This window comes from Agrilus planipennis, unplaced genomic scaffold (genome assembly GCF_000699045.2).
Source record: "Agrilus planipennis isolate EAB-ADULT unplaced genomic scaffold, Apla_2.0 scaffold303, whole genome shotgun sequence".
In the NCBI taxonomy this organism is placed as follows: Eukaryota; Metazoa; Arthropoda; class Insecta; order Coleoptera; family Buprestidae; genus Agrilus; species Agrilus planipennis.
Genome location: NW_020439014.1, coordinates 144448 through 165132, shown reverse-complemented (window position 1 = coordinate 165132; position 20685 = coordinate 144448). Strand labels below are relative to the sequence as shown.

The 20685-nt window shown below is 30.3% G+C and overlaps 2 protein-coding genes and 2 long non-coding RNA genes across 5 annotated transcripts in view; 2 read left to right on the top strand and 2 right to left on the bottom strand.

The window, feature by feature from the left end:
• LOC108742021 overlaps positions 1-20685 on the bottom strand; it is a 57043-nt gene that overhangs the window by 11356 nt on the left and 25002 nt on the right. The window lies entirely within an intron of this gene.
• LOC108742020 lies at positions 5844-9010 on the top strand. 2 transcript variants are annotated; one of them, XR_001938605.1, is made up of 3 exons: positions 5844-6808; positions 7481-8625; positions 8786-9010. It is a non-coding gene; the product is annotated as an uncharacterized LOC108742020 (long non-coding RNA). The 2 variants fall into 2 exon arrangements; XR_001938606.1 differs by having other exon boundaries at positions 7481-8728.
• LOC108742018 (golgin subfamily A member 7) lies at positions 11487-12386 on the bottom strand. The gene is made up of 3 exons (XM_018477022.1): positions 12156-12386; positions 11941-12093; positions 11487-11829 (listed from the first exon to the last, which is right to left on the bottom strand). The coding sequence occupies exons 1-3, from the start codon at positions 12288-12290 to the stop codon at positions 11689-11691; spliced, it is 429 nt and encodes a 142-aa protein (XP_018332524.1). The 5' UTR covers positions 12291-12386; the 3' UTR covers positions 11487-11688.
• Positions 14648-17997, top strand: LOC108742016. Its single transcript, XM_018477019.1, has 2 exons — positions 14648-15536; positions 17432-17997. The coding sequence occupies exons 1-2, from the start codon at positions 15158-15160 to the stop codon at positions 17734-17736; spliced, it is 684 nt and encodes a 227-aa protein (XP_018332521.1). The 5' UTR covers positions 14648-15157; the 3' UTR covers positions 17737-17997.

The following is a 20685-nucleotide window of genomic DNA, read 5'->3' as shown; positions in this document are numbered from 1 at the left end:
ATATATATATATTATGTATATACACTTACGATTTATGTTCAGTTTACAGACAAAAAAATATCTGCAATATCTGTTTTATGATTTGTCAGTCACAATAATGTTTTAAATCGTTTATGGATTGTCATTATTCGTACACTTATCAACTTAATTGATAAGAAAATGCCCTACCTACCTTGCTTATTTTACTAGTTACTTCATAGAGCTCAGACTTTACAAAAGGCAGAAATAAAAGCTACGACGAAAATGAGCAAATCTAACAGTGATATTTCATTAGAAGATATTCAAACAAAAGAGAAGAAAAATGAAAGTGAAAATATAGCTGATAGCAACCAAGAAGCTTCCCACACAGAAGCAAAAAGAAGAACTAAGAGAAGTCTAATTTCTACACCATCATGCACTGACTGCTTTGGAAATCCAGTGGAAAAATTTTGAAGTAAGAAGCTTCGAATAGCATGTAACAGTTGTTTGCTGTGCTTGAAGTCTATTATAAATAAGAATCGTTTGTAAAATATCCTTGTTCTTTAAAATTATGAATTGTATTTGTAATGTTCTTGGTATCCCTTAATGAAGATGTATATAAATACTTGTGTTAAAGTAGGTAAATAATTTTTACACATGTATTTCAATCGAACAAAAAAAGGATTTTGTTAAAATAAACACTTGATATCATTACGTACGCATTATTTATCTAATTATGCTTTTTAATCTAAGTACTTAGAAAATGTACTGATCAATTGCCCTTGACGATATAATAATAATAAATAATTCGGTTAATCCTAGATAAATGCACACTAAATATTCAGTAGATAGATGCATTTTTATTAAAAATTTTTCTAATTATATATTATTTAATTTATNGTAATGCTTGTATTATGTCAGAATTAAAAGTTTAAGAAATTTTTGTATTATATGTACAGTAAAAGTTCCTTATGCACGGTTTCCTTATTCGCGTTTTCATTATTCGCGTGTGAAAAAATTGCAATCCACTTCCTGTATTCGCCGCTAAAAATTTCATTATTCGCAAATACAATCGGTAAACAGAAAAGCATTCGGTGTCATTTATTAAGGGGATTGACCGCAATAGTTCTTACTGTGAATTTTTCCGAAAATATGGGTTTCTATTCTTGTGATTTAACGTTGCGAGATAAATATCTGATCTCTGCATGGTAACAGACAAAGGTTCACACTAACTCGGCACGTTTTTAGTTTTCGATAATGTGGTCATTAATAGCTTTTACAAGTGCTTAAAGTTGATGCTTCTTGAAGGACACGTATTTTCAATAGAAATTAAGAAATTAAAAAATAGTCTCCGACAGGCTTTAGGACAAAGCTTTATCTCTTTTGCTACACAATTTCAAACCTCTGTTCTAAAAATTCATGATTTCTACAACCGATAAGCATGTTTTTACTTTACGGCACGTGTACTACTGAATCCCCTTAATGCATCTTTTGACTATGTACTGTTGATATGTGCCTAGGCAGTTTTTATAAAAGATGTAACCGAGTGGACTAATTTGAAAATTCAAAACAAGATAAAATCACTAAATTATTCAAACTCTTGCCTAAAGCTGATTATAAGGATTAATTTTAATTGCGAATTTATCAATACATTAATTTTATTTTGATACATATTGGTTTTATTTCAGAACCTTAGAACGTATCCCCTATGATTCTATACCTATTGCCATTCCATACCCACGGTTTCTGTATTCGCGGCATATTTATGGAACGTATACCCCGCGAATAAAGAACTTTTACTGTATACTAGACACATACGCAGTCTATACAAGTTGGTCCACATTTCATAAATATATTTTTCTTTAGAAAAGGTTCGTATTATATTCTTTATATGGTTTTTTTTAATTAAAAAGTATTTTTTAGTATATAATACTAATTTGAAGTCCGTACACAGATGCGCACAACGTAGAACGAGATTTTGAGACCAAATCAGCGGTAATAAGAATCGACCCTGCTTGTTACTTGGTTATCTGAAGCAATAAGAGATGAAACGTAATCGACCTGAGTTTATGCACATATTATACGCTCACACTGATTATAAAGATTATTAGGAAATCCATTCGAACAAATAATTTATTACTAATTATTAGTTGTTATTGTTTACGCATTGAAAACCTAACGGTAGGCATGTTTACTAATTAGAATTCAATTCTATTAATTTCTATTGATTTACTCTCTATAAAAACAAAAGAGAGAGGGTTAAGTGGAACTCTGTATAAATTTTAATGTTATGAAATTAGGGGATTAAAAAAACGCTAAAAGAGTTATCCGAATGAAAATTAATTTAACACCCGCATATAGAGCATCTACATAAATTGTATTTTTGTATTAAAAAACTTCAGCAAAATGAGAATCCAAAAAGAGTTTCACTTTTTCACAAATAATGCTGTTTTAGTTATTCTATATAACAAATCCAGTGGATTTCTGGTATAACGGCGACGAATATCGTCGTTATATCCGTCAACCTATTTCGCTTATATCTTATGATGATCTCCTGTTCTCCTACTGTTCCTAATACTTCCTCATTTTCTGACTTTTCTTTCCACGATATTTTCCGCAACGACCACTGTCCTTTGTTTTATATCTCTAGCGCTTTTTCAATCCTGAGTTGTCTGACTTCCTAAATATGGAAAATCGGCAACACTTAGTTCTAATTTTATATTAGCTTATTTCCACACCCCTTACATACCAAATTACCAAAATTAACAGAATAAGAAGTAAATATTAAAGACTATTTGTGTATTTAAATATAAAGTATAACCTTTTCCTTTTATTCAAAAATATCAATTTCAGTAAAAAAATAACATTTTTAAATTCACAAAAAAGTTAAATAAAGAAAAAAGAAAAGATTAATGACTTTAATGACTGAAATACATTTAATAATAAGAAAAGTGTGAAATATTGAAACATGTATCAGCAGAAACTATTCAATTCGTTAACAACTTTACTCATTTTTCAACGAATCATTATGGAATGTACTTATTTCAGTTCCCTTGAAATTAACAACCGAAAAGTAGTCTCGAACTATTCACGAATACTAATGGTGAATCCAAAATTTATGGTTTCGTTGAAAATATAATATGAGCTTCTTTCAATGTTTGCTTAGATTTACGCAATACATTGGTTTTAAAACGGTTACCTTCCACGAATAATGAATAATGATTGAAGTTGGTATTTTCCTGCTCGAAATACTTGACTGGTATCCAGTTGTGTAAATATTTATATTTCAATAAAATTACATAATTTTACAGTGATGAGATGACTGCTAACGAAAGGTACGTTAGCGTAACTGTACAGTATTCTTTCTTTTCGAAAGTGGTACTGTAGTAATTTGATTACTATTTTCGCCACAATTTAAGTAAAATCCATTAGATACAAAGAAAATGTTAAAATACTGTTAAAAGCAGATGTTTGTAGGATTAACATTCCTTCAGAGTGCCTTCCACATTTGGAACTTACAATTTATTATAAACTAATAGTAACAAATTGATGAATGTACCTGGACAAATTTTTAACAAAATCCATGTAATTTAAAGTATGTATTGACTTTTAAGCGGAAAATAAATATGTATAACATTTTTCGTTACATTATGTTAATAAATATCTGACAACATGTTGAAGGACTTTCATTAGCAGCGTTTCGTGTATTATTAACCCTTCAACAGGTGCTCTACAAATGAGATACAAAATATTAAAATAATATATAAGTATACAAATTACAATAAATTAACTATCAAAAACATACCATAAAATAAATGTTCTAGACATAGTTATAAAAAATATTGTATCTTTGTCGGATCTCATTCATGCAAATTACGAACATATTAATATCAATTTTCTTTCATCAATTTAGTCAAACAATAACAATAGTAAGAGGAAAATTACGTTATAAAATTACAAATTATTTATTAAAGGGGATGTGATAGAAGTTTAAAACATTTTATATCTCATTTATGGAGCGTCTGATGAAGTGTTAATAAAACACGAAGGGTTGCGAAATAAAAAAGTTTTTGTCTTGACAGTTTCTTTTGGATCTTACATCTACCCTCTGATCAACAACTAAATACAGTGGATTCCGGGTATAACGACGACGAAGGGACCACTATAATTTCGTCGTTATATACGGAAGTCGTTACAGGCAAACGTACAGAGATACAGATACGTATGTATGGTTTTCACCATTTTTCAATTTTGATTTGATTTCCGCCTTTTTTTTTTGACAGTGAATATGCATCTTGGTGTCATACTTATTCAAAAGTTTACTAAACACAGTTGCTACTCAGAATATTACTTTGAAACTGAACCATTTTAATGTATACGCTTATCTATCTACCTGGCTAATATCTATAAACAAACGGTAAAGGTTACTACACTTGCTGACCATCTGTGTGGATGTAATCAAAAGATAAGAAAGACTTTTTTGTTTTTTTCGTCCTACTCCGGTCGCTATATCTGCATGAGTTTACTAGGGATTTGTTACAAACGATTCATTAAAAAACAGTAGCTACACCCGAACTCGGCGTTACATCCGAAATCGCTATAGTCACATCAGTTTTGTACTAATGTATGCTTTAAATTCAAGGGACTTAGATTTAACGTCGCTATAGCAAAATGGTCGTTACAACCAAGGTCGTAATAAATGAAATCCACTGTATCTGAAAAGGGGCGAATTTTTGGTTGCGACTACAAAACAATTTTTTTTGCTATTTTACATCCTATTTTATTGCAAAATTTCCACAACTTGAAATATGTAACAAGAAAAAGCAGAAATCAATTTGTTAGCCAAAATTACACAGCACCTTCATCATATATGTACGTATATTAGATAATGTACTTATATTGTTTAAACATTCTGATGGTAGACTGCATTATCAAAATATTTACTAGTTATATTAAAAAGATTACTGAGTTGCACCAAAACATACACACGATGTTCTATCGCAGATAAGAATTCGACTAATAAAATACCTTATTTGTGTGCTTTATTTAAGTATAAATATATAATATAAATATCAAACGTAAGTTAAACCACTTTGATAATTTTGAATAACTTTGCACATGCAAAAACTCGAAAAGATGTTTTTATTTTTATTTCAAGTTTCTTCAAAAAAATAACATCATTGTATAAACAAAAATCCTTTCCAGATGCTTTTTATAAGAATGAAAATTTCAGCAAAATTTGAGTTGCTTTGGAGTTTTACGTTCTTAGTAAAAAAAAAGATGCTTTTTAAAAAATATCGTATCAAAATCTATTCAGTGATCAGGCGCGTAGTTTACCCCTATGATAGTTATCATAGGGCTAGGTGGTGCGGTGCGCTTTGCCAAAAGTGTTTATGGGGCATCGTCCCGGCAAAAATAATGGTTCAATTGATTTATTTTTTGTATATTTTATGCCATTTTATTTTTGTCTCTATATGTTATAATAGGTGCTATTTGTTTCTTCGCACAATAATCGAAAAAATAACGGATGCAATCGAGTAATTATTTTGTTTAATTCATCATCACCATAAGGTCGTCAGACCTAAGATTGATTGGACACGTACCTCCACACTTTCCTATCCTGGGCTAAACTTCGCATTTCCCTAAAGCTAGAACAACCCACATCATTAACTATTTGCGAACAGTAACCTAATCTAGGTCTACCTCCACCCTTCCTAACTCCTGTTTCTGTTTCTAATATGTCTCTGACTAGACCTTCACGTCTGAGAAGGTGTCCTACCAACCTATCTCGCCTACTTCTTATTGACTTCCATAGAGTCCTCTGTTTTCTTATTCTTTCTAATACATCTTCATTTCTAACCTTTTCTATCCACGGTATCCTCATCATTTGCCTATAACTCCACTTTCGAATGCTTCTAACCTTTTCTTTTCCGCCGTACCCACTGTCCATGTTACGCACTTGTACAACGCCACCAAACATAATTAGGTCCTCAAAAATATTTTGCATCTGGACCTTTGTTTATCTAGCTACGCCACTATCAGTGATGCTTGAATTTTGTAAGTTCACTAGATTAAACGAGTAATCAGTACTTTTCACTATTGGAATAATGATAAAGCAGTACAGAATGTTTAATTTTGCACAAGTCCGAAAAAAACTGTTTCCTTTACCGTCCAGGTGATTCATTGTTTCAGGTGTGCTCATTTTATTTGGTCAGTACTATACCAATATGTTACTTACATAACGATATGTAAATATTCCTTTTAAACATTTAAATACGCTGTTAAACAGTTGAGAACACCTACATTAATTACCTAAATAGTGTTAATTCCAGGAACGATAACATTGTACGTGCTAGTCAGTTAATTTGTTCGTTGGTGTACCATACCTAATAGCTAATAATTCTAAATTTAGTCGGTTCTGAATAGAATTTTATTAAATGTACGGTCCGTAGAAACACACGAGGTTTATTATTGATTGGAATGAGTTCGTATAATACAATGGGTTTTTAAAATGAGAAAAAGGAAGTCTGCCGTCAGTACTGCTAGTGAAGGGACTGTAGAAAAAACTAGGAAGACTGCCGTTAGTATTGCTAGTGAAGGGACTGTAGAAGAAGCTAGGAAGTCTGCCGTCAGTACTCTTAGTGAAGGAACCGTAGAAGAAACTAACAAAGAAAGCAAGGGAATGGAAAAGAATGAAGCTAAAGACGTGGTTGACGCAGGTAATGGACGAAGTGAAAAAATACAAAAAGGCTGTGTTACTAGAAGCAGAAGAAAACGAAATGTTGTTACAGTTCCTCCTCCAACAGATCACGAAGGAAATCCTACTGAAGTTTGGAAATGACCAAAAATGGTGAGTGTCTGCATAATGGTATTTTTTTTATTTTTACATCTACATACAATAAGTATTAAATCTACGCAAAATGCACTTATAGTTTCTGTATTATTAATGATACCTATTTTAAATCTATTTGCAATTTGCAGTTGATGTATATTTAATAAAAGTTTCTAATTTTATTTAATGAGTATTTTGTGAAATACGTAATAATATATATCAAAATAACAATTAAGTTTAAATCCTTAAAAGTTTTAAATGACTGATGCTCTACTTTAGTATGCCCGGTATTATTTAGTAGCTACCATACAAAAAAGATTTTTATTTACAAAAAAGTGGTATCCAAAAATTTTTATAATTTATGCATTTAAGTTAAAAAAAATAAATCTCCTTGGTAAAGTTTCACATAATTTATTTGAAGGTCATCGGCAGTCGTTTCCACTTCTATATAATTTTTAAGATTATGCTGTAAAAATTGAAACAGCTGTCGACGACCTTCAAATAAATTTTGTGGAACAGTGATTTTAATTTTTTCAATTTAATATTTTATAATATACTCCGTTAAGTGCCCTGAGAAGAACAGCTTTCAATTAATTATGCATTTGCTTTATCTAAAGTATAATAATTAATACAATAAAACCGTAAATTTTGTTTGCGTTTACGACTGAGTAATATGAACTGTTTCTTCAGTTTCAGATGCCATATGCAGGAACCGTAGGAAATCAATACAGGAAATGCACTGAAGAAAAGCTTTTGTGATAATTTTAAATGCCTAAAAGTTTAAATACCTAGTTATGTGTATTTTAATAAGTTTATATTGGCTTATGTAATAGAGTGTTAACATTATTGATCCTGCAGTATTACACAATTTGTCTGCTTGTAAACTATTTTAGACTGAATATTTACACACTATTAGTTTATATACGGAAATCAGTATTATAATTGTGTACTAATGATGCAAACTTTCAGTTTTTCTATGTAATAGTTATCGGTATTATACGAAGTGAGTAGGTAACTTACTTTACGAAGTGTATAAGCAACGAAGTGCTTACATTTAAAATAATAAATAGTAACAGAATTTAAATTATTTGTTAATATGAACTTCAGTAACTTCTGTTCAGGAGTTTGTGGATATTAGAAGTTTCTACATAACTAAACAACTTTCTAAATTCGCAAATAATTTGGAAAAACAAACAACCATGTACCTGTAAGCAACAACTGATTGTTCATCATCATCATAAGGTCGTCAGTCCTAAGACTGGTTGGACACGTACCTCCACTCTTTCCTATCCTGAGCTAAACTTCGCCTGATTGTTACGCCAAAAAAATAATGTCTTTATAAGAAAGAATTATTTGGGAAACCTAATTCGATTTAAATTACCGATGTAAATTAAATGCAGGATTAAATCCTGTCAAATGATTTGAATAAGAATAATTAACAAGGTCTTTTGGAATTAGTATTTTTATATAATGAAGTCAGAAAAAAAAAAAAAATCTCTAAACAGATCACATAAACTTTTAAACACTGTTTTAAGCTAAAATGAATTTAGGTGGTATTTTATTTTATAATTATTTTGTTAGCCATTTCAACAAACGACGCACTGTATACTTTTGAACGTCTGTAGAATGCAAAGCATATAATCAAAAGATCAATGAACAGGTCAATGATATTAATTGTTTTATAGAATCACAATCCCGGCATCTATTTCAATACAGTTGTTAAGAAAATATAATGGCTTCAAGAATTTACTCATTTTTATTGATTTTACTTTTATATTCAGCATTTTTCTACGACTTTTGTTTTCCTTTAGCAAATTTTAAGAAGACCGGGAAAGGTAAGTAAAGGTACAAATGACAAAACATTTCTCCAAAAGTTAGATTATCTTAAACTTTTGGTGAAAGATTTTAGTACCTAGGCATACAACAATAATTACAAGGGTAAAGTGAGTTAGTCTTTCGAATAAACAATGTGCATTAATTACTGTGTTGTTTTAGGAATTGAAAGTCCTGGGATACGACCGAATATTGAAGACTTGATAAAAGGAAAAGTATCTATCCACAAAAAAGGGACATATGGGCATCGAAAAATCAAAGTTGTTAACTAAAGATGAGTATCAATCAGACAGTGGTTCAATTTAATTTATGGTTAGTGATTACTTTAGTAACTTTGTAGATTGAAATGAGTCGCAACATAATAAAACTGGTAGAAATAAAAATGTATATTTAAGCTTTTCTTTAATCTATTCCGATGAAGTAAATTAAGACGAAAGAATACACAAAAAAAAAATTAAAATGTGAGTTTCATTTAAAACTATAAAACAAAGAAGAGCCTCATTTTCAAATCCTACTAACACGTAAACAAAACGACAAAAAGCGAAAATAGAAAAGTAAGTTAATACCTGTAGGTAATTCGCCTACAGTAATTATTTATAGTGAAAAAAAATAAATATATAGAACAGTTTAAGTAATTTTTTCTGGAACACCCAGATCAGCGACGGGCTATGTATTGGTTAAAAGGTCCTGCTAAGTGAATCTTGGGGTTAAAGGTAGGAGATAAAATGAGTGATAATGTTAAAGATATAAAAAGACAAAAAGACATAAAAATTAAGAGTATGAAAAATAAAGAATGTGTATAGAGGGCAGATTACAAGAAGAAAGGGAAGAATACAGCTATAAGATAATAAATGCTTCAAAGGCGACGAGGTACGCAGGGGTGTTGAAAAATAAGAAATAGGTATAGAAAAAGTCATGAAGCACAAGTAATGGTAAGATAGAAGGGATGGAATCGATTAAACATTTTATAAAACTATTGGATGATAGTGAAGAGAGGGTTACAGAACAGTGCAATTTAAGTTCAGGGAGGGAACGGGGGTCATAAACCCGATTTTTTTTAATTAATACAGATAAAATTGGAGAAAAAGATAAGAGTATATTTAATGTTTGTAGATTTAAAAAATTGATTATGATAAGGTTTAAAAGGGGAAATGATGAATATGACAGTAAGTGGAGGTAGAAAAGAGTTTAATAATTTGAATGACTTGGAAGATGAAATGAATAACATAAGGGAAGTGGAAAGGATATAGTGTTAGTGGGGGATAAGTGTGTAGGTTTGAAGGAAATGGTAAGAAAGCTAGAAGAGTATTTATTAAAGAAGAGCCCAAATACTGAAAAATCAAAGATTATGGATGTTGAGGAAAAGTGAGTAAAAAGGGAAGGGAAAAACAAACAAAATGGAAGGGACAGAAATAGAAAAGTCAGGAATTATTCATATCTAAGATATATGCTAGGTGTTAATAAACGATATGAGATATATATTACCAACCCCAATGGATAATGGAAGGCAATTATGGGAAAGGTTTGGGAGTCAGAAATTATTTAAGGATAATGGGGTGGATGGTTGAATAACATATTCAATGCGATAGTGAACAGTACAGTGTTTTATGAGAGGGAAATATGGTAAGAAACAATCAGATAGAGGCTTTATATAGAAAATATTTAAATTGGTTTTACAATTAGAAGAGAGAAGTACGTCAGATTATGAATTAAAAAGGGAGTCTAAATGTGGAAAGTAGCGATAAAAACGGTAGTAAATTAAGGGGAGAGATTGAGGAGGCTAGAAAAGGGAATATCAGGAAGAAAAAGTTGTTTAATACGACAGTATAAAGGAAAATATTTTATGGAGTGGAAGTATGGAGGTTGAAAAAGCAAAAACAAGTGGAAGACATTTACCAAAAGTAGATAGAATGGGTATTAAATTTAGATAGAAACACATCAGATTATGTGATTAGGAGATAATATAATGTGGAAAAACTAGAAAAAGAGTAGTAAAGTACGAGTTGAAGTTGCAAAAATTAAGTGAGGGATGAGTAGTATTGCTTGAAAGAGGAGGAAAGGAAGTGCAGGATATGTAAAAGGATGAATGTACTGGGAGGTTGTGATAAAAGCTAGACGAATGTGAGAGTATTATGAATGAAAGTGGAAATGAACTGAAAAGATATAATCAGGAAAAGAATAGGGGGTTAGAGAAGGAACAGAAAAAGACAAGTAAATAGAGAATGAAAATATTGAGGTACTAGCTGGGAGCGGATAATGAAAGATAAAGGTAAATTTAAATTTCGTTATATATTTAGTTCAAAAAAAGAAAATACCGAGTTGTTTACATTAGTTTATGTTTAGCCTTGCAGAAAGAATATTATGTTTAATTGATGACAAAAGTTATGTGTGTAGAAATTTATAACTAAAAGTTGCTTTAATAAATTCGTATATAGTAATTTTTTATTCCTTGAACAGTCTAATAAAATAACGAAATTTGGGAGAAATATTACTTAGAAGACGGCTCAACATTGGTAACTGATGGCTAAGGTTCAGAATAGGTTTTCTCTTTCTTCAATAACTCTACTGATGGAATAGTTTATCAGATATTTCGCCAGCTGTAGTTGTGCAATGAATACTTTTTACCCTAATAGGCAATATGTAGGGTGTCATACATAGTAAAACGGTCAATAGACCCCATTAGTGAATTGACTGCAGGAGAACTAATCTTGCACCATTGCAACAAAAAGTTTTTTAGATATCAGTTGTGAAAACTTTAGCCTTTTAGTCATTACTTAGTTAGTTATTTATAAACAAACTGCACATAAGTAGCTCATATTTCAATGCTCCAAATAATAAAGTAAAACAGAATGAAATTACAGAATAACAAAAGCTAAAAATTAAATTTATTTTTCGCAATTATTTACAATTGATGAAAAACACTAAATGCATTTTCTGTGAGTAAATATAAAAGTTAATACTTGAACTAAATGGATGGAAAAATAAAACTTTGTACAAAATTTTCTAAAAATACAATTGCACAGTCATTACATGAAGAACTCCGGTGTGGAGTGTGACAATGTCAGTCATGCATTTGGAGGTCTGTCTAGACAACTTATTTCTATTACTCTTAACCCTCTCATACTTGGATCAGTCAATATTAAACCTCGTGGTTGATAAACTCTTTCATTTTGTTCTGCGATGAATTTTGATATTTTTCTCAGCACCTGTAATTAAATTAAGTTTTATTTTAACTACAATTGAATCGGTATTGTCTTACTTCAGTCTTCTCTTTAGTGTTTTGGAATTTACTAATATTAAATAATGTAGAAGAGTACCTTTTCATAATGAGTCTCTTTACAAATATAAATTAAATAGGCAGTAAGACATGCTAGACACCCTTCACAGTAAGTAGAACAGGTTGCTTTTTCTGCTTCTTGGAAGTACTCATTCAAACGATCAATTGTGTGTTCAAACAGTGGTCGTTCTATCTGTTAAGAGCAATGTTCTTAATAATAAAATAATATTGTTTTTACTCAGGTCAAGCCCTTACCCTGCCCTCCAATTCTTGAGGAAATCTGGTTTGAAATTTTACAACTGTACCTTCACTGTAATCTCTTTGAATAAACACTTTCAAACATTGTGGGGGAGCCATTTGCTCAGTTTCACCACTGTGATGGTTATTCATTGTATTAATTGCCCTATTTTTAAAATAAATTGTTATAAAAGTACTAAAAATACATTCTTAACCTAAATATTAGCAAATGTCATTGTCGTCAGCGTTGACGTAAGAAAACTGTTTATCAATAATTTCTGTCGGTAACGTGGATTGTAGAAAGGTTCGTACACGATGTCGCTTAAAGTATAATCATTTCCCGCTAGGTGACACGTGCGTCGCTTTTAATATACAGGGTGTTCTAACTAATAATTGTAGAAGAAAATCAAGGACATATTCAAAATTTCTTATAGAGATATACTTCAGAACAGATAACCATTTTCACATAAAAAATGACGTAAATTAATCTTAGCTTCCTAAATAATGAGAATAACATATATTCAAGGTACCAAACATATTATAATTTATTATGATTCCAATTATACTAAATAACTAATTTCAAATACAGGTCAATTTCTTTAAAATAAAGTGTATGTTTATAAATAACGATTTCCTTTAATTACTAATTTTTTAGTTTAACATTAGGTACTACTACAAGTTATACATTAAGCCACAAATTAATCATACATCACTTTATTTATTTACTCTTATTATTATAACGACTATTCAAATAGCAATAAAATTAGTCTGGATATAATGCTTTTAAAATTCAGTAAAGATAATTTCTTGATTTCAAAACATTAACAAATTAAGCTTAAAATTATTTCTTTAAAGTTAAAAATAATTTAAACATTTCTGTAAACGCGTTAAACTTGTTTGTATTTCTACTAGAGCACCTAATACTTTATATTTGGTATTTATTATTGTTGCATCAGAAGCACAAGATTTATTAATGAAGTAATTTCGCACGTATTTATTACACAAATAAATCATGGCAAAAAGTATGTTTATAAAACTGCCGATGCTGTAATTTTTTAATATCCACCACATATTTCCTAAGCATGCATCTATGACATTAAAAAAAAAGGAAAACTAGATTACCCATAACTTCACTGAATGCTATTTACGTAAAGGCAATTTTTCTCAAATAAAATAAACAAAAAAGTCAGCTGATAAATGATGGAAAAATGTCTTTAGAAAAACATATTTACACAAAAGTGCCGTAGGTACATTACGTTCCATAATGTGTGTCGTGTGTGTACTGAATGATGTATTGGGTGTTAATAATACGATTTAGAGTTTAATTCAAAACTGTTCTATTTTTACGTACTTATATGCATAAAAAGCCGTAGAGAGAGTGTTTAGGAAATATGAATGCAACTTGGAATAAGACAAATATGCTATCCATAAACTGAAGAGCTCTATTTCAGATACTTTTGACCACCTCCAACATCATAATCTACAATGGTTTTATCTGTGAACCATCCCCCTCTCGAACAACGTTTTGAAATTAAATTTTTATAGAAAATTAGTAAAGGTTGACTTATCCAGTCCTAATATAATAAATGCGCTTTGAGGCCTTAACTACTTTACCTTTCATCCAGAAAAAAATACTGTTCCCGAAGAATAGAAAAAATTAGTTTTGTAATCATCGATATAATCATTGACAAGTATTTAGGATATTAATGAGAGTTAAGCCGCAGTTTAAGCCTAGTTTAACATAAAATTGGGCACTCCAAAAATACAAAAATTATTATTATTACAATTAACAGATCGCTTTTACTGAATATATTCAACATCCTTTAATTACTAAGCAAATTTAACTTGGGGGCAGTCCATAAAATACGTCACTCACAATTTTACATTATTGGACCCCTCTCTCCCCTTTTGTTACGCTAATTCTCACTTTCGGCGACCCCCTTAACAAATATTACGTTACAAAAACTAGCCTACCCCAAGATAAATGATTTCTTACGAGAATGAATTTTTGCCGTAATGAAAAAAAAATAAGAATTGCCAAATTAAAAAAAAAAAAAATAAAATTCACCAACATTTCCTTAGACCCCCCTTGACATATTCCTCCTTATAGATACACGAAGATTTGGTTATTTTGAAGTATTAATCGAACAATGTATCTGTTCAGGGTAAAACGAGAAGGACGAAGCCAGGATTCTATTTTGAGCGGGACAAAAAAGTCACATTCAATATTTTCTATATTTGCCTAAATTCGTTTATTATTACCTTTTTTTATATATAAAACTTTAAGTCGCATTAACTTCTAGGTTTTGAGCGACTACACAATAGTACATGGTATTACATGATTTAAACATTTAACTTCTACTGTTAAATTTAGAGTCTCGAAGAAATTCCAGTACATTTTTAAGTAGTTTTGGGTTAAAGTTAAAGTGAAAACTTAAATCCTACAAGTCAGTGCCAAACCCCTGTTTATTCACGAGTTACAATTCACAGGTTAACGTGGATCTGGGAACTAAAACCACAGATTTCAAATCTGATTTCAAGGAAATTCAGGCCGCATCTTCTCCGTTTGTACTTTGCTGTACATTGAAGTTGAAGTTAAAGCAAAGGCCTGCCGCAGGTTTTTACAAGAAAGATAGGAAATGGAAACGGAAATTGTCTATAGAAGAAAAGGTATGGAATGTGAGCAATGGACTATACAAAAGTTATTGATCTTAACACCAATTTGTTAAAGATACGATGATATTTTACACTCCAATAATTGTTGAAACGTTCAAACAAGTCCATTGTGGTTACTGTGCATAAATATAACCTATTTATCCCAAGCAAATTATATTATGGAATTCAATATCTCAATATCACTGTCTGTAGTAAGTTGTTGTATTTTACATCACGGTCGTACAAATCCTCCTTGTCCATCCGCAACCTTAATTCTCTAAACCTTACATGCATATATAAATGCAACTAATTCTCGCCCTTCACAATAATTCTAGTTAGTTGTTTCACAAGTAAGCATCTGAAGGATGTATCTAATCTTCTTTCTGGTTTGTATTCCCTTCGCGTATTCAGATGAATATCTTATCGAAACGATGATTAGTTGCGAAAGTTCAAAAAGCCTCCTGGACTGTTTTAAATATCGGATCATCAAGTATTTGACCAAAGTGGTTCTTGAAGAAGAGTATCTGCCCTTAAATATTTCGGGATATATTGAAGTTATAAAAGTTAAGAGTAAAGTTGACGAAAATGACGAAGAGAGTGCCAGATATTTTCCGAACGACGACCAGATTACGAAATTTTGGAAGTACGTACAGCGCTTGGAAAATAAATATTTAGCCAATCATGCTCTTAAAGTGAAACTTCCTACCGGATCAGAAATAATTTCTGATAGCATAAAAGTCTTAGGTAAGATTTTATTTTAAGATGAAGCTATTAAAATATCATTATCATTCATACTTCACAAAGTATATTTGTGGCGAGTGTTAGATAAGGCGGCACAGCAAAATCTTATTACGTAGGAGTTACAGTCAAAAATTCATGGCTATTTTTAAGTGAAATATTTTGGTATGTAGTAATAAAATATAGAAAGATTTTTTTAAATAACCAACTGCGAAAACAAATAGAAACACAGAAAAATAATCAAAAAAGAATGAAAAGAAACTATAAGAGAAAATTACAAAATGACGGATTAATATTCTTAAAGAGAGACTTCTAAGTTCGAATTATAAAACATTGCAAAGTACACAACATTTACAACAAGAAACTACAAAATAAAAATGTTGTTTAGGATTTAACCTAAAATTTAACTCATGCTGGTAGTTAATTAGTGATTAAGGATTCATCATAAAGTAACTAATTGATATTCTAAGCGTAGATTTTCGCAGTGATTTCAAAAATACGTAAGTACTTACTAATTAAAATATTTTAGTTGAATCTGACACATTTTTAAGTTTCATTTTTCTTAAGAACACTTTCAACTAATAATTTCCGTTTTTTTATTTATTAACAGTGGTTTTATATTGAATTGATGTTAAGTGTAGGAATGTTATTGATCGATCATTTAAATGGTATCTATCGAACTATCTTTAATATATNAGTAATGTCTAGAGATTCTTACTTAATCTTTCACTAAGGAATTTTGTCGAGGTTAGAAATATTGATTGTGGCATAGAAAAATTAAGAAAATTGTTTTCTCTCAATTTAGTTTCTTACGTAATAGATAGTCTTTTTTTTGTTATTAACACGTTAGGCGTATGCTGTTTAATAATTGAATATAAATGATTTTGCCGTTCGAAATTTGAAAATACCAACCAATCATATTTTCTAAAGATCGATACAACGCAGATGTCGTCAGCTATTTTTGTTTTCCGTTTTTGACAAATACCAATTTCATTTCTTTGACTTTTTCCAACCATCACTTACGTATACCGAAGGTAGATTCGTTTTATCCTATTTTACAATGGAAACATTTATATTGGGAATAAAATATGTTGTGCAGAGAGTTCAAACGTTTGTGTAGAAACCTTATTTGAAAATATCTACTTATTGTTTAAAAAGTGAAGCGCTTATAAGTATAAGCTACTTTCACGCTAATCATAAACCGAAACCGAAAGTTGAAGTGATACTATTCTTAAAATTACTGCCTTTGAAGAATATTAAAAAAAAGAAAAGGAAAGTAACTGCGTACATTTATCCCAAAAAAATCATCAACTTGTAGAATTTCAAACATATGTACTACTATTTAAATAAGTGTCCTAGTAATTATTTTTTTTTTGTATAATCGTCAAGTTTATTTCGGCTTATTGAAATTCAAATCAGCCCTGTAACAATTTATAGGTTTCGCAACGAAATTTTTTTTTGAAACGTTTCAAGGTGGCTAAACAGCTCTTCGTTTTATAATTCACTAAGGGGTCGTTCATAAAATACATTCGCAAGTAAGGCGTAGGGAGAATTATTGCTTGGCATCCCGAGATAGGACAAGAGGGTGGGGGGCTAAGGAACTGTGACGTTTGCGGTTAATCCGTTTTATTATTTTAATAAATTTTTTAACTTGGCAGTTCTTTAAATCTTTCATTACGAAAGAAAGTATTTCTTATTGCCATTTTAAACACTAGAAATCGTTATAGGGGGGTGGGGGTTGAATTAGCTTTTGTGACGTAATATTTGTTAGGGGGTCGCTGAAACTGTGACTTAACGTGCGAAAGGGGGGGGAGAAATCCAAAAAAGTGAAAATTTGAATAACGAATTTAAAAAAGACCCATAAATTCTATTTTAACTCGTATTCTGTTCATTTATTTCAGACGAGGGTAGAAGAAGGAAAAACAACAAGGTTGCCATTATTCCAATGCTTACCCTATTGAAAATATTCAAGATAAAATTTCTCTTAGCAGCGGTTCTACTGACGCTGATATTCATTAAAAAGGCGATATTTCTGTCAGCTCTACTATTTCCATATTATTTACATCAAATAAAAGAAAAAGCTCCCCGTCACACCTACCCTCATCATCACGAGGAATATTACGAGTACGAATATGAACCCCATCACGGCACATATCCGGAACATTATTCCAAGGATTGGTCAAGAGGCAGTTTGAAAAGGATGTAACTAAGCGTAAATGCTGTCTCGATTTGTGAATAAAAAATGGTATATCTAAGGGAAATGCTGCTCAAAGCAATTTGTGAAGTTTATTTATGCTATCTTGATGTTCTGAAAGTTAAATTCGATGCATAAAAACATATTTTGTTAAAAAAAACTCTGGTGAAACCGTTCCTTTCGTTTATTTACTGAAAAACGCATTTCGGCGAACACCCAAAAAGTTTTTGATATAGGTAGTTAAACATCAGCTAATGTATTTATTATATAATGTAAACATTGTTAATAAACATTATATTTACTAGTTTTAAATGATAATGACCGTCCAGTCAAAAAGATCCATCGAGTGAAGAAAAATTTGTGTCGAAACATTAAATTAGTTTTTAAATAATGTTTCATTTACAAAACACCGTTAATAAAACTTTTAGATTGTATTTATAATGTTGAATATGTAGATTAATTACTTTTAAAAATATTTAATTTAATACAATTTCAAAAATGAGGTTCACTACTCAAAACTTTATAGTTTTATTTGCCGTTACAATTTTTTTAATACATAGTTATTTGAAGATGTCACAAAAGTTATAACCCCCTTCACCCCATTGTCCGACATGCTCACAATTCGATGACTCCCCACCCCCCATATGGACGACTCCTAATAAGCAAAGGACACGAACTAACCAGAAATTCAGCCTGTTTCATATCTACTACCAGTGGTGTGAAAGATTACCGTTATAACATAGAGACAGTTTAATAGATTAATTAATTAATAAATATTTCTAATAAAAAAAACTGAAGAAACATAAATACCTGCGATTTTCATTTAGAAAAAAAATAAAATATAATCATAACTCCTTACTTCTTTAGACATGCACATTTTTACCGTTTTGATGGTCAGTCAATTTGAAACTAAATACTTACAAATATTAATATGAAAATTCATTTTAATTTTCTCCCACTATAAACTACCTCAAGGTAATGAGGGAAAATTTTTTGTTGTAGTTGTTACACCCTTGCCGGGAATCGAACCTGGGACCTTTGGCTTTACGCATCAATGCTCTGACAACAGCAACAAAAAATTAACTTGAGGTAGGTTAGAGTGGGAGAAAATTAAAATGAATTTTCACATTAATATTTGATATTAACCCCTATTAAATGTCAAAGTGTTTCATATTTATAGTATAAACACTTACATTAAAAAAAGCTAACAGGTAATAACGGTATACAGAAAGTATGACAAAAGATCGCAATTCTAATAAAAACGTATCTATTCTAAACTGACGCTGTAGCCAAATGATTTTATTTTTGAAATAAAATTGAAAGAAATTTTTTTATGGAAGATATTTTTGCTACAATATAAGTACCTTTCATATCACCTATCGTAGCGAAGTTTTCAGTTACAAATATTAAATCGTGAATAAAATATACATCGTGTGATAGATTCACCTATCATGCACACTAGCCTACATTTATTAGCTTCTTCCTGCGTCAGATAGATGAAGCTTTTAGCTTTTAGATGAAACGTATTATTAGAAAAGCTATTTCTCATACAGAGGCTAACTCAATTGAAAATTTTTCAATATATGAAAAAGGCAATTCCCTGGGATAAATTATAAAAAAGACTTTATTCTTTTTTATTCCAAAATCTGTACCATTATACTGTTAAGTAATATATACTTTTAAGATATTAAATCAAATATTAATAATTTTATTTTATTTACGACTGAAGTGAGTGTTATCATGGTCCTGCCTTTTTGTTTCAGAGTCGTTCAGTTATTTATTATTACTGTATGTAAATTATACATTTAAATATATCAGAAATAAGTACGGAGGTTGAATGATGTGATACGGCATTATAAAACAAGAAAATGAAGTAAATATAAGAAAAAGGTAGTGCATGCAAATGCAATTCCGGTCCTGATAAAGAAATGCGACAACGCAACGCTACATTCAATCAACCGATAAAATTAGCAAAATCTTGTCGTATTTATTTTGTATCTTTTCTCATGTAATGTTTCACATTTGTTAGATTAGTGTGATTCAAAGTGCTTATGTTACAATAAGCCTAGCTTTCTTAAAAAAAAATTACCCTTAACTACGTTGCTGAACCCACCATGCAATTCGTTATTGCATCTGGTTTACACCCTTCATGCTCCGCACTTATTTCTGTTAAAACTTCTATAACAGGGATGGTGAACCTTTTTTGATGTCCGTGCCACAAAGTCATAAAAATTCTTTTTTAAATAGGTAACGTGCCACAATAAAATTTCATTCGAAATTTTAGCGTGGTGAAACTATACGTAAATATAATTAAATAAACAAATAAAAGCAATTCTTCTTTAAACAATTTTTTACAAAAAGCAATATGCTAGAAACAAAATTCACGCTAAAAACAATTGTTTTTAATGTGATTTTTGTTGCTGTACACAAGATGATAAAGATTTAATATTTGGTTCATATTTAGTTAATTTTAACAGTACGCATGCAGAGTTCGACTCATCCGTTATTCAATTCCTATATTTATTTTTTATAAAATTTAATTCTGAAAATAGAGATTTAATTGTCTTTGCTAATATTTTTAAACAATTAAACGTGTCAGGAATTGAATTCCATGTAGTTAGAATTTCATCTTCTGCAATTTTATTTATTTTATCCAATAATCGATTACTTTGAATAATTTCTAAATCATTTCTTAAATCAACAAATTTTTGGTTCCATATGGTACTTGACTGAAATTCAACTAATTCCATTTCTAATTCATTAAAATTTAACCACTCAAGGACTTTTAAATTTAATTTTTCAAATGGTATTGTATCAGGATATAAAATAAATTTTAAAGTTTCTTCAAATTCTTTAAACTGCGTAAATCATGCAGAAAATTCCTGAATCAGGGATTGTATTACCATTGAAAACTCTTTCGTTAATAACTCTTTATTTGGCTTTTCGTGACATTCACTTTCA

What these genes read in the sequence shown, in the direction of transcription:
- LOC108742018 (XM_018477022.1), bottom strand. Translation starts at nt 12,290, where the DNA reads ATGAATAACCATCACAGTGGTGAAACTGAGCAAATGGCTCCCCCACAA. An exon ending in CTCAAGAATTGGAGGGCAGG is followed by an intron (nt 12,094 to 12,155) that starts GTAAGGGCTTGA and finishes TGCTCTTAACAG; the next exon opens with ATAGAACGACCACTGTTTGA. An exon ending in AAGAGACTCATTATGAAAAG is followed by an intron (nt 11,830 to 11,940) that starts GTACTCTTCTAC and finishes ATTTAATTACAG; the next exon opens with GTGCTGAGAAAAATATCAAA.
- LOC108742016 (XM_018477019.1), top strand. Translation starts at nt 15,158, where the DNA reads ATGTATCTAATCTTCTTTCTGGTTTGTATTCCCTTCGCGTATTCAGAT. An exon ending in TGATAGCATAAAAGTCTTAG is followed by an intron (nt 15,537 to 17,431) that starts GTAAGATTTTAT and finishes CATTTATTTCAG; the next exon opens with ACGAGGGTAGAAGAAGGAAA.